The following is a 14007-nucleotide window of genomic DNA, read 5'->3' on the forward strand; positions in this document are numbered from 1 at the left end:
TATGTATGTACATCTGTAGTCGTGATACACCCCTTTGCTGAAAATGGACTTGTCCAGAAACTGGAAATGGATCCGAGCATGTCCGTCTATAGGTTGGGTCGGCATGACGTCACAAGCTTAGCGACCTATTTTCTGCCATATTGCGGAGGTGAAAATTGCTTAGTAACAGTACAGTAGCATTAGTTATATTCGATATGCAAACCATTTTAATTTACCTGTATTTTGTTTATTATTTCTGTTTTCTGTTCAGAAGTGCTGCATAGTCTTCTGTAAAAGCAAGATATAAAGCCACGAATGTGTCTGTTGAATATTGTTACAGACGTAATATATTTTAGGTTGATAAGGGTGGTAGTGGTGTGTACGTGCACAGGAGTCTGACGTTTTATCAATAAAGTAAGGCGAAATCTCAGACAACATGAAATCACCTTATCGGTAATATAAATGAACACAAGGAGTGCAAGTGTGACCACAACCCTCCGCTCGATTCGACTTTCTCACGCATCTTTTATCGCTTCAGAATCGCAAGAAGACTGAAAAACTACACATATACATTCAAAAGACAGTGACGTACGCATAACTCTTGGACAATCATGTCATGACTCCAATCCACCGAATTAACCTTTATTTTGACCATTACGGTCGCAAACCCTTTCTGTTAGAATCCATCAGATGGAAGTAGCCCATTCTACCAACGTATTTGATTGATTTTCTAGAGGTTGCCACCTGGTAAGATTATCTGTTGTTTCTACTGATATTTTTTTCATAACAGAAAATAATAGTGGAGAAGAAAATATGATCCTTATATGAGAGATGTACTATTTATTATGATGATGAAAATGATTGAGAGAAGAGGGGGAAAAAAAGAAACAATAGGAAAGGAGAATATATTACCGATAAGGTGATTTCATGTTGTCAGAGATTTACCGTACTTTATTGATAAAACGTCACACTCCTGTGGTACGTGTCACGTACATGTGTACACGACAAAATACGCCAATTAGTGTCAAGGCAGTTTGAAGGCTGTTTGTTATATAGTTTGTGTATTGTACACTTTTCATTTATAAAATGAATATAAATGCAAGGTTCATAAGATCAGTTGGCCATTTCTGCAATGACTTATGTTTACAAAGAGACGCTGGATAGCAATGCTAATGCACGATATTTACAGAAACTTAAAACTTGTAGAAATTAATGATTGTCCTTATAAATTTCCAGCAAATATTTGGGTAAATTACCCAACAAAATGGCCTTAAGTGACTTGGCCTGATATTTGCAACTATCTTACAGATAAACCTGGTAAGTTTGTTTTTTAACAAAATATTTTGTTGAAGTAATTGAACACCTTTTTCTCAGACCTATTTTTCTTTAATTAAACTATATCAAAATCTGAAATTTTCAGTAGGTATTGCTTGTGAATGTGATCCTAATTATTTTTTGAAATTTCTCATTAATTTATATTTTTCCATAATTATTATTCTTTGTTTGTCCTATTAAACCTTGATTAATAAGTACGAAAAGTTTCGTATTTTTCAACCTATTTACATTTATCCACACTGCATTTATAACAATAATTGCAAATCTTGGGCATATTTTAAAATGTTGTATAGATGTCACCCACACGTTCCTAAAATCACAAAACAATGGCGGTCGTTTTCACCTCGGCGGTCGTAACTATGCACTGAAAATGCCCGGACGTGAAAAAGTGCCCGGATTCCCGACCCAGCCTATTACACTGAAAACTTCGTTAAGCATGAAACGCGCATAAGATGATGGTGTTAGGCCCACTCTACTCAGAGTCAAGTTAGAAACTATAAATCAATGAATGAATTAAGTTCCTTGCACTTTTTATCACATTAAAGGTTTCTATTATTTCAATCAGTAGAGGGGTACAAACAAATGGGTTTGTATTATCAGACTATAGTACTAATATTAGTACCCTTACTCCTACGTCGTGGACAGGGTACTAACATGAGCATATACATGTCAATGGAGCAAGCCGGATGTGATTCACACCTAGCGCTCTTTTAGCCCAATAATAACAATTTGAACATATTCCTTGTATATAATCTAATAAATTGAGTAGTCCTCTTATACAATACCGGAAATATCAAAAATCATTGTAGAAATAGTTGTAAAATCTCGTTTACCTTTTTTATCTGATATTTTCGTTTAGATCGTCCGCCATATTAGTTCAAATAATGATTACTTCCGTTCTCAGCCTTGTTTGTTTGTGTGCCATATAAGGACATTGAGGCCTTATTTGGAAACAAACAAATCGTAGTAAAACTTTGGCGAGGTTTGTGTCAGAAATTCTGCACATTAAAAGTAAATACGGTTTATCGTCAACTTTGAAATTCCACCAAAAAGTGATTATTTGCCATGTGATTGATAATTACATAACGTAGAATATCCAAATATGGTCTGGCAAGCCTTACGTAGAAAAGGAGTCACAGCGAGAGTCTTGCGTTATCTGTCATGGCGGAGACAGTGAGGTTAGTGTAACCATGCCAATTTATTTTATCGTTTAAGGGCTTAATAAATTTAAAATAAGCCAAACTTTTTTCACAACATGATTATACTTGTATAGTAGATTTCTACACTGTTTTTCTGGCTTTAGTGATGATTTCTTTTGTGCTCCATTACATGATATGAGATCAGTTTGTAGCGTCAACCACAACAAATCAAGTTGAGGCTACGACATCGTGGCTAGAGGCAAATGTCCCAATGCAGTGTAGTAGAAGGTGCCAATACAGTCCCAATTTTCAGTCAATACAGTCTGTAGACGGTATTCGTCAGGGTTCACCACCAAAGGGGCTTGTACCATTGCTTACAGTTTATCAGTCAGTAATACATGTAATATAAAATAATACAAAGGACATTTCCCTCCATTCTCATGCGACCTATTTAAGAATTAATGCTGATATTTTGAGCTGCATTTCGCATAGTGTAATAAATTTGGTAATGTTGTTTAGTCACACAGGGGCTCGTAATGTTGCTTACGAAGTGTTATATACGAAAACTTGAAGCACTAATTGATGTTAAAAGCCCAGAGGGATAATTAAATCATTTTGTACATGTGCTCATTGAATTTTTACCATGTTATATGTAGATTACTCTTTTTCTGCTCGGATTACTCTTTTTATCCAGTTGGATTACACTTTTTCCTCGCTAGGGGTTGGCATGTATGGCTTTGTATCAAACATTATTTTCAGTTTCAAAATCACTCTGTGCATTCCCAGTTACACTTTCCAAGCTCCTCCAATCTATTTCAAGCTTTAAAAATTGTTGTCTTTATTCATATCTTCAGCCAGTACTTGTTGAATGAATTCCTCATGTAAACATGAACTGTGTTGAGTCTGCCATGTAGGCTTTTCTTGCTAGCCTGTATTGAAAATGGGTTATCCTTACCAGGAATAGTACCTCATAATTGGTTAGCAGTCCCACTCACTGAATTTTATTCTGGGCATAAGTTTGCATTTGTTCATACTGGTACTCTGTTTTGGAATGTGGGAAGGTTTTTGTTATCTAATCATGATTACATTATCAAGCTGTTGTCATTCACAATATTTTCTCAATTTGTGCCCAAACAAATTAAAGTTAATACAATCTTCCTGTTAATGAAATAGATTGTCGTGTTGCTCCCAATATTCTAAGGCACTTTTGAGGTAACTTCCTTGCTCCAAAGATATAAAATAAGAGCTAATGACATGTTAAAAAAAGATTAATAAGGTTTGATAGATCATTGTGAAAATTCATTGTTTGGTTTGTATAGTTATCATCTGTGATTACAGGAGTTGGAGGCAATCAAAGCCAGGGTGCGAGAAATGGAAGAAGAGGCAGAAAAATTGAAGGAAATGCAGAGTGCTGTGGATGAACAAATGAACATGAAATCTCCAACATTATGTAATACATCTTGCTTTGTACACAAAACCATCTTCAGACATAGCCTGATTTCTCAATTTATATATCTTGACAACCTTAAAAAAAAAAAGGGCATGGATATTGAGATATTCTTATCTTTATAGTAATGTTATGGTTTGAGTGATGTTTTATGTTGCATGTGTTTCCTAACCCAATTATGCTAGGCAATTACCTAAATGAAGCCAAGACATTTAACTGTCTGGTACATTCTCTTGTCCATGTTGTGGCCTAAGTGGTTAGAGCATCCGCCTCGTATGTGGGAGGTCTCAGGTTTGAGCCCTGACCAAGTCATACCAAAGACTTATGGTACTAACAGCTGCCACATTTAGTGCTCAGCATTAAAAGATTAGTGTTAAATAGCTGCCAACCCTCACGAATTCCCTGATTCTCAATTATTTTAAATCTTTAATAAAATAACTGATTTCCCTTTAAGTGCTAGCTCTGATTGGTACAGTTGGCCCGGTAGCAGGCATTTTAGCATATTTTAATCTATATGTTTACGAGTAGTTTACAAATGATTTTGAGAGAAACTGGGGCCTAGTTGGAATTTGGCTGTGTGTGTGTGCTGCAAACACTGATTTGAATTACCATTTGGTACCTCATCTTGAAAATGTCTGCACCAACAAGGAATAAGAAATGTATCGTGCAAAAAATGAAGTTTAGTTTGGAATACAGTCCTACCCGTTTGTGTCGACATCCTCAGGCCCAAGGAAATATTGTCAAGATAAGTGTTGGGGGGTCTGGGGAAAAAATACAAGTTATATTCATCAGTATGGGGTGACCTGCCATCAGTGAGTATCATTTACACTTTGAGAAAACAAACAATGGAAATTTTGAGTACATGAAGACAAAACCAGTGTGAAATACACTTGTATATTGACAAATTACATTTTGGTTACCTTTGTGTAATAAAATATTGCATTGGTCACATTCTGATATGAAAAACATTCACTACGATATTCACTGTCGGCATTAGCACATGGTTGCATAGTTGTTATTTACATGCTTCAAGTACATGTACTTAAATTGGCCTAGATTTTGATCAGCCTGTTCCCATCTTATTGAGGCTACCAAGGGGATGGGGAAGATTAAGAACTTGCAGCAGATTTCAGCTCTCGACAGAATACCTGAAGCTACCAACACTGAAGCATTGTTTGTGAATTTTCTTGTTGAACACAATCTACCTTTATCAGCTGGAGACCATGCTAAACATTTGTTCTGACAAATATTCCCGGACTCAAAAATATTGCTACACTAATTGCGAGCCCGTAGGGTTGGCAGCTGTGGTGTTAGGACTGGTTGGCCTGGTGTCAGGGTATTGTGACTGGGTGAGACATCATGCTACATGTCTGTGGCATGATGCCCCAGTGCTAGAGATCGCTATAAACGTCCTCACTACATGACTAAAAAAATTTTACCTATGATTTTACAATATTGTCTGATCAAACTCTCAAAAAAGCATTGATTACATTTGCTCTCTGTTTCCATCATCACTAATTAAAACACCATTACCACAAAATTGCAGATACCACCTGAGAATACCTTTGACTTTTTGAGGGATTGCTGATTATATAACCAATTAAAGATTTTATATTGGGGAAAACTATTGTGGTGCAGTCGCAAGCATGCTGGACTTGCAACGGAAAGAATCCTGTTTTAAATCCTACTTCACACATGGAAAGATTTTTTTTCTTCAAAGTACATGAAATAATGTATGAAAAATTTATTATCATTTTGGGGTAGAGATTGCGTATGAATTCGAATATAATACATTCGTGGCATGGTTCCTGAAATTTTTAATACAATATGATTGTGGTGTAGCTTCTTAAATTTAACAATTTCACAAGGTTCTTGAAGTTTTATGCCAAAATAATTGGAAATGTTACTTATTACTGATCCGTGAGTACAGCCAGTAAGTCATCTTTGTGATTGTCTTCAATTAATTCTGTATACAATCGTTGCTCAAACAATAGCCAACATGTGTTTCTTCTTTAACTGCATACACAACCCAGCATCAGACAATGCAGTGGTTGATAAAAGATTCTCACAATTTAATAAACATCAAAAAATGAAAGCCACCAACATGTTTTCTGGGCTTGGTGGTGTTATTAGATGCAATCAATTGACCAGTAAATAATGTCTGCTTTATTAGCTGGAAATTGAAAGGGTATGAAATTGTACTTGCATTCGGCTTAAAAAATATTATAGAAGTAACTCGTGACCATTGCAGGCCTGTTGCACTTAGTTCTCGGGTTTTACATGTGTATGGTGTTTGTTTGTGAACTTGTTCTTATTTTCCTGTTTTTTTATTTTTTTTAAAAAATAATTTACTGTTATGGAAAAGCAAGTTCACAAACGCAAGTCTTTCTCTGCACTTGGTGCAATGATTAGTATAGTAGTTTTCACACGTTTCTTTTGATATTCACAATATCTGAAGTAAAAGTTATATGCATGCTGAAAGCATTTGTTGGATGTTAATTATTTGTGCTGTAGTCGTTCAAACAAATAGTCATACAAGTGTTAATTATTGGAAATTTACAATGGATAAATACGCAAAAATGCATGAGAAAATTTTAGCAGTATGAAATTTTTACAGACAAAGTTCATAGACCCTGGAGTGTATTGAACCATACACATGCTATGTCTTTTGTAACCTAATATTTAATTCAGACACAATGATTTGTGACAAAATTATTGCATAGTTTAAATATGTATGCAATTTTTGCAATGGAATTACATGTATTATGGATTAATTGCAAGCCCCGATGGTATTATATCAGATGGCAAGTAAACAGTGTTAATACTCTGTTCATGCTATATGTTAGACGTTGAATTCAAACACAATGACAGACTTGCCAACTGTTACAACATACAAGCAAAAACTACGAAAAAATGAACATTGCCGAAAAATCCGGAAAATTTGTTCATCCTTGTTTGATTTGGATCTGGGTTTCATATTAGAAGTAGTGAAATTGGTAAGAGAACCAGACTATCTTTACAGCAGCATGTCAGATGCTTTAAACTGCACGTATATATTCATGCGAAGTGTCTGCATGATCAAACTGTTGATCATGGAATTTTTTTACAGTGGCGTCCAGTAAGCAATGCATATTTAAGACAAAAGGGGAAATAAGCCTCTTGCAAAGTTTTAATAATCAACACAGAAAAATAGAAAGGAATATTCAGATTCTTGTGAATATAAGCTGGAAGGGACACAATTATGTGTATTGGACATCATGTGCCAATTTGAGTATAATCATGGCGTGAAATATGATTGCCGCCGTCATGTGAAATGGAAAAAAGAATTCCCAAGAATTACATCAAGTTGAGAGATAGCAACAAGCCATTGAGCTCCATAGGGTTTGGAACTAAAATTTGTGCAACTGTACTAGTGGTAAATAAAGTCTACGCATACTTTACAAACTTTTCAGTTGAACATAATGTATATCGTTGCTGCACGTTCCATATACCGAACTCTTAGTTATATTTCCAGCTTTACAATAACAGTCTGTGATATTTTCTTTCAAGATGGACTCATCAGGGTTGGCAGGTCTGCAATGATCTGGGGCAAAAAAAAAATTTTGAATTGTAAATCTGTGTGTGATTTTTCAGTGGAATTACATGCATTATTGATGAACTGCATGTCACGACGGCATGATGGTAAACTGTTGATACCCTGTTCATCATATACATTAGACATGAATACTTGTATATGTGCCAATGAGTAGTTCTCTGAAAAAGGTAAAATACAGTAATACAAAAAAAAAAACACTAACACTAACACGGCCCAACTATTGACTCTATCCAATTTTTGGACCCCAAATATCGCGTTATAGCAGGGTTCCACTGTTTTTGGAAGGGTTTATTTTCCTAAGTGTTTTGTGTGCTTCCACATAATTACATAAACAGTTATTAAATTTACATAGGTTGAATCAAAATCATAAACTCGTTATTAGATTCACAAAGAAAAGTATGGTGATGCATGAATTTTTTCATTATACAAATTATTGATGCCAATATTATTCCAATTGTTCTTTGTTTTTATTGACTTTATTTTCTTGCACATGACTATTATTGTCATTGTAAAAATTGTGTAAGCATCTTTTTAATTATTTAATAAATGATAGCCTGAAGTTACAATATCAGTTTGCATCCAGTCTCGTGCATTGTCTACAACACTGTAATACACTTGAATAGCAAGTAATCTTATCAGTACATCATTACACATCCTTCTGAGGTATGCAGTAAGCATTCATTTCACAAAAGTAGGCATCCGTCACACTATCCTGTACAATTTCAGCGGCATTCCCAACAGTGGAAGAGAAGATTGAAGCAGATGGAAGATCCATATATGTTGGCAATGTAGATTACCTAGCAACAGCAGAAGAATTGGAGCAGCATTTTCATGGCTGTGGCTCAATAAACAGGGTCACCATCCAATGTGATAAATTTTCTGGACATCCTAAAGGGTAAGAATACAGAGTATAACGGAAAGTAACATGGCCATATTGTTGCCTTTACTGTCAAGATGATACAATAGTGCTGCTCTTTATGTGATTTGTAAACACTATGTACAAAAAACAATCTTCTAAAAAAAGAATGTATACCTAAAGCGCTGTGAGCAGCACCTGGGAGAGAATTCGTCACTTATTATGCATGAATAATGGAAATTCTTGTAATTACACTAGAATTTTCTTACCTCGTAGCCTTCCTGAACCTCACTGGTGGTTGATTTGCCTTTCAAGCGGATAAACATATTTACCAGTTCCCATAGGGGTTCAAACTATTGAGGTTCTTTATATGTAAAAGAGAAAGAATAATTCCTGTGCTTAAAATTTAGTGGAAAGTTTATTAAAAGTTTCACGTGTGTGAACTCTGAAATTGGCCATGGATGATGCATTCCGCAATTACAAAACCAGTATAAATAGACCAGTAAACATGGTCTTTATGTGCTCTTAATTAGATGTAGTAAATAAAACCATTTATGGGGTGGGGATTTATTCATTGCTTTCAAAACTGAGCCCGCCGCCGCCACAGCCCCCCCCCCCCACTCCCCCACTGGTTGGTTGCTTATAAAAGCACTTGTAAGACATTATTGACATTGAAATGGAAGCAAAGTGCTTTTCCCAGCTGAGAAGAAGGAAAGATTCAAATTGGCTGCTCTGATTACACAAAATATTCTGAGAAATGATGTTTCACATGTTAGACCATGAAATCTTTATGATTATACCTTTTGCTGATCTCAGAAAATGGTTCCATTATCTAAGTATATGCCATGTTGAGGAATAAATCAGTCGGTCATCTGACCGATTGTTTTCACCCCATAGATAGTATGTGATTTTGTGTTACCATTTTGTTTCTGGATCCTTGTCATCTGGCTTTCATTTATTTTTTTGGTTTTGCTTTTTTAAAAAACATTTTCCTATATGCTTACATTTTAGAAAAAACTTGTGATTACACTAATATTTTCTATATTTGGAGGAAATTTTTAAGAGGGGGGTATTTTACAAATAAGTAATGGCATTTGACGTTCCATTTTTGGCAGTTTCATCCATAGTAAAAGTTTGCCAACTCGTAAATAATTTGGAGAAAATGGCATGACCTGGCAAGCAGGATATATGGCAGTGGCATAAACACTCTGCAAGTTTTCATGCCAACTCTGAAAAAGCAAGATACCTTGTACCATATTGAACCCAAAGTACCTCATTTTCAGTAGCTTTCAACCGCTTCGATGGCCTAGTAGTTAGACCAGATGCCGGAAGTCGTGGGTTCGATCCCCGGCTGAGTCATACCAAAGACTTACAAAAATGGTATTACAACTGCCTCGCTTGGGGCTCAGCATTAAGAGGTTAGTGTTAGGACTGGTCGGCCTGGTGTCAGGATTGAATGGGACATCGTGCATCGTGCTACATGTCTGCAGCATGATGCCCCAGTGCTAGACATCACTATAAACTGCCACACTGCAGACACCGTAGTGACATGACTGAAAAATTGTTGAAGTTATGTTTGTGTTTTTAAAAAAGCCCAATAAAAAGTCAGTAGCTTTCAAAGTTATTGTCATTTGTGTAGTACTTTGCAAATATGTTAATAGACAACTGATAATTTGAAAGCATGCACTATTGTTCTGTGCTGAATCTGAGACATGATGTTGCACATGTTAGACAATGAAATCTGATGATTACAGTATACACTGATCTCAGACAGTTCAGCAGCTTTCATTAAATTTACAACATAGTTGTTCATTTACATTAAAAAGTGAAAAAGAAAGATTTTTGTACATTCTGACATGATTTGACAAGTTATCGTGGTCAGTGGAGTAAAGGGGAGCCATTGAATTGCTGCCTGGGTTCTTCCTTCATCCACACTAATGAGACCATGCACATATCTCTAGGCTCGCAGAGTTTTTTTCACACTGAATAGATACCGTTGGATGTGTAAACTTGGTGAATCATGAAATGTAGATCACTTTGACCTATCTTTCATGGATGTCTGACTTTCATTTTGTACTTTGTTTACATCTCAAGCTCTGTTCATGATTGTTTCATCAAGCTTGACAGTTGTATGTATTTCTGTTAGTCCATAAAAAGGTGGTCACTATGGCCTATGCCTTACTTATTACTATTTTTTTTTGTTCAGCTCAGTATATATCCTATTATACATGCACCTAGATTGATGCAGTTGTAATGGAATACATCATTATGCTTAGTACTCTACCTTCATTACAAATGTATGTCAATGTGACTTGTATTTGTGCATCACTGACTTGGGTTAAATTGTGTTTTAAATCTGTTTCTTAACATCTGTTCATACTGGAATCATCAAGCTAAATGATTGTATGCATCTCCATTCATACTATACCCATACCACAAAAGGATATCACCGACTTGCATTTCAGTATTTTAGTGGCTTGATTGATTGATTTAAATTTTATAGCACACTAGAAGAAAAAGTGGTACAGTTTCTGCTTAAAGGTACTCTACGTTGATCACATGGATGTCACTTGCTATATTTATTGCTTCGAATGGACTGCATACTGCCTGTTTTTCATGCGATGCCTCACTGGAGGTCAAGTTAATTAATGATGTCATGAACTAATTACTGCTGACTGTCACTCCGAGGTTACTCAAAGCTGTGGGTGGACAATGATGATAGCTTTCCCAGTGGATTTTAAGAACAATCATTTTGAGAAAATAAATTCAGAACAAACCACAATTTGATATAAAAGAATTGTCTTTTTTAATTCTTTTGTTGTTTAAGCCCAGTCACGGTAATGAGTGGATAGGCAGGTGGTTTCATAATGTTTCACCACTGGTAGTGTGTGAAACAATGCACCTGTGCCACATATCAATAGGATTCACAATACACAGTCTTTGATATGATACATTATCAATAAACATAATAACTAGATGGGTTTTTTTATCTTAGAAGGTCTGTCAGTGGTATGTGGTGCCCTTGTGTGTGATTTACTGGATGTATTTCCAGTATGCAGACTACAGACATGTACTTATTCAGTAGATCTTTCCCCCCAATATGGAAATATAGTTTTGTGGTACATAATTCCGCAGGGCCAAATTGTTTGAGAAAAGAAAGGAAAATTGCATTCTGCTTTTTATTCTACCTTTCTTTATTTGCTGAAAGGATGATTGACCAGCATGCCATCTGTTTATATTTTTTTGTCCAACCAGCATGTACATAGAACCTCGTATATTTTCATGGTCAAAATCACCCTTTATTGTCCCCAGTATCATTTTTCCCAGCTCCAGTAATCTGATACACTTCATGACTTTTAAAAAGATATTGTCATAAATATCATAAGCCAGTATTTTCCAAATGATGCAACTAGCAATGCAGCTGGCATGTTCGAAGTTGTATTTCATCAGCACTGTAATTCTTCTCGTCTGTCAACAGATTAAAGACATACATTCTGTTACACTTAAATGTTCTGAAAAAAATCAATCCTCTTGTCGATTTTATGCAGGTATGGCCCAAAGTAACTGTGTTCAAGTTTGGTTGTCTTGTTAGTAATTGGCTACCCTCTGCCAACACCATATGGTGTTGGCAAATTCCAACTTGTCGCTAGGCAAATGGCAGTGGTCCGGTGGAAAATGCGGACTACTTTATGCTGTAGAAGCTGTTGCAACAAAATAATCACCATGGGTGGGCAATATTATGTACACATTACTTGGTGTTAATTGTAGATGGTGTGTGAGTGATATCGCATCCTTTGTGTTTTAACTTTAACAAATTTGCATCTACCTGTGACAGCTGTCTCAGGCAAACTCTCAATGTAAAGATTAACAAGGTAACAAAACACATGATTATTACAATTTGTGACATCTGCTGAAGATTAAAATAACTTGCATACAGTAAATATTCCTCTGTATTTTGTTTCCACCACTTGTATCAATATGTGTATCGTTACAGCAATAGTATTGATGCATCAATATATCGATGAATCGTTTCACCCCTAGTCAATATTATCAATTTGGCACCAATTGCAAGTTCACATTTCAAGTTTAAAATGATTATACGTTTAAATGCAAAGATAAAATATAGAAGAAAAAAATCTTTATGTCACTTTAGCTCGAAATTGATTTGGTGTATGACAGTGTTTACAGTTACTACTGGAAACTAGTTGAAGGTTTAACAAGTCCATGGTCATTACACCATATATATTGGCCATATGACTTAAGTGTGTGCAGTAGACACTATACATGTACATTGTAACTATTTTAAGATATTGAAGCATCTAGATTACAGTATTTTAGTTACAAATTGGTAAAAATGTATTTAACTGCCAATTAAATAAGCAATTTCATTTTTTCAGTTTCTAAAACTTCAGAAAATTACAGTTGAATTAACTTCAACAATCTGTTTTGAAACAACCCATATAAATGTACATGAAAGCACATGCATGTGTCTTCACATCATCATGTTTTTATGCAGTGTGGATGGAATTCGAAACAAATAGGAATTTATAAAAGTATGATTTTGTGCATGGAGGAATTCTGGCAAGCAGACATCATAGAAATTGTTTAAGTAGGTCCACACTGTGAGTAATGCAAAAGTGCCAGCTAAACATCCCTATGAGGAAGCTGACCAACCATGTACGATACAATGGGAATGTAATAAAGGGAATAATTAGGTATATGTGGGTGCTTGTTTGGATCTAAATCTAGCTTTATACTACACTTGTTACAGTGTTTCCCTTTAAGCACATTTGTGTATCGGGGATGCACGCTGGAGAAAATTGACGCACACATTTTGTTGCTGTGCGTTTTTTTTACGCAAAGGATTTGCATAATGCAATCAGGATTTATTTAATATCCAATGCATTGGATGAGGGGTGGCGTCGTGTATACTTTGACCATAGGCATTGACTGGTTCCCCGCTTTGTTTACTCCCTGTGTTGTGCTCCTCTATTCATATAGCAGAGTGCAACGCAGGGAACATATGAAATAAGGAACCAGTCTAGCATAGGTAATGTTATGACGGAGTAGCTTCCCCTAATCTCGTGAGCCCTCGTGTGATTTCCATCAAGCAGATGTTTAACCTCAATGCTTGTTGCATTAGAAAGTAATCTCCTGATTAAAACGTCATGCACTAAGAATCATTAGCAAAGAAAGTGAAAGAAGAAGAACACAAAATAGTGACTGGATCTAACTTAAAGAAAAATGGAGAAAATAATTCACTTGACTGGAATACGGCACATCCATTAGGATTACTGGTGTGACTTGTGATCGCGTGATTGCAAAGACTGCAAAAGTGAATAATCCTTTTGTGGCAGGGTTTAAGAATTTTTAAAAATCTGCCCTCGTTTGCCACAAGATATCTGGAGAACACATAATAACCCAAGACATTCTTTTACAACAAAGAGATCAGTAAACTTGCCGAGACAAATGCGTTTATTTGGATTACGCATCAGGGGGTCATTGCAGATTTTTTTTTTATCAGGGGGTCATTGCAGATTTTTTTTTGTTTTTAACGTTGCTGCAATAAAATATCATAAAGTTCAAGTGTAACTCATTAGAAACAAGATGAATCATTTGCAACCTTGATTTTTGAGTAAATTTGTTCTAGGAAATC

At 35.6% G+C, this 14007-nt stretch overlaps 1 protein-coding gene across 1 annotated transcript in view; it reads left to right on the plus strand.

The window, feature by feature from the left end:
• LOC149780542 (polyadenylate-binding protein 2-B-like) overlaps positions 1-14007 on the plus strand; it is a 31556-nt gene that overhangs the window by 1030 nt on the left and 16519 nt on the right. Inside the window, exons 2-3 of the mRNA XM_089937560.1 lie at positions 3792-3903; positions 8222-8390. Coding sequence (XP_089793686.1) covers positions 3792-3903; positions 8222-8390 — 281 coding nt within the window. The remainder of the gene's footprint in view (positions 1-3791; positions 3904-8221; positions 8391-14007) is intronic.

Source organism: Sinohyriopsis cumingii, chromosome 16 (genome assembly GCF_028554795.1).
Source record: "Sinohyriopsis cumingii isolate HCF-2022 chromosome 16, ASM2855479v2, whole genome shotgun sequence".
NCBI classification, from domain to species: Eukaryota; Metazoa; Mollusca; class Bivalvia; order Unionida; family Unionidae; genus Sinohyriopsis; species Sinohyriopsis cumingii.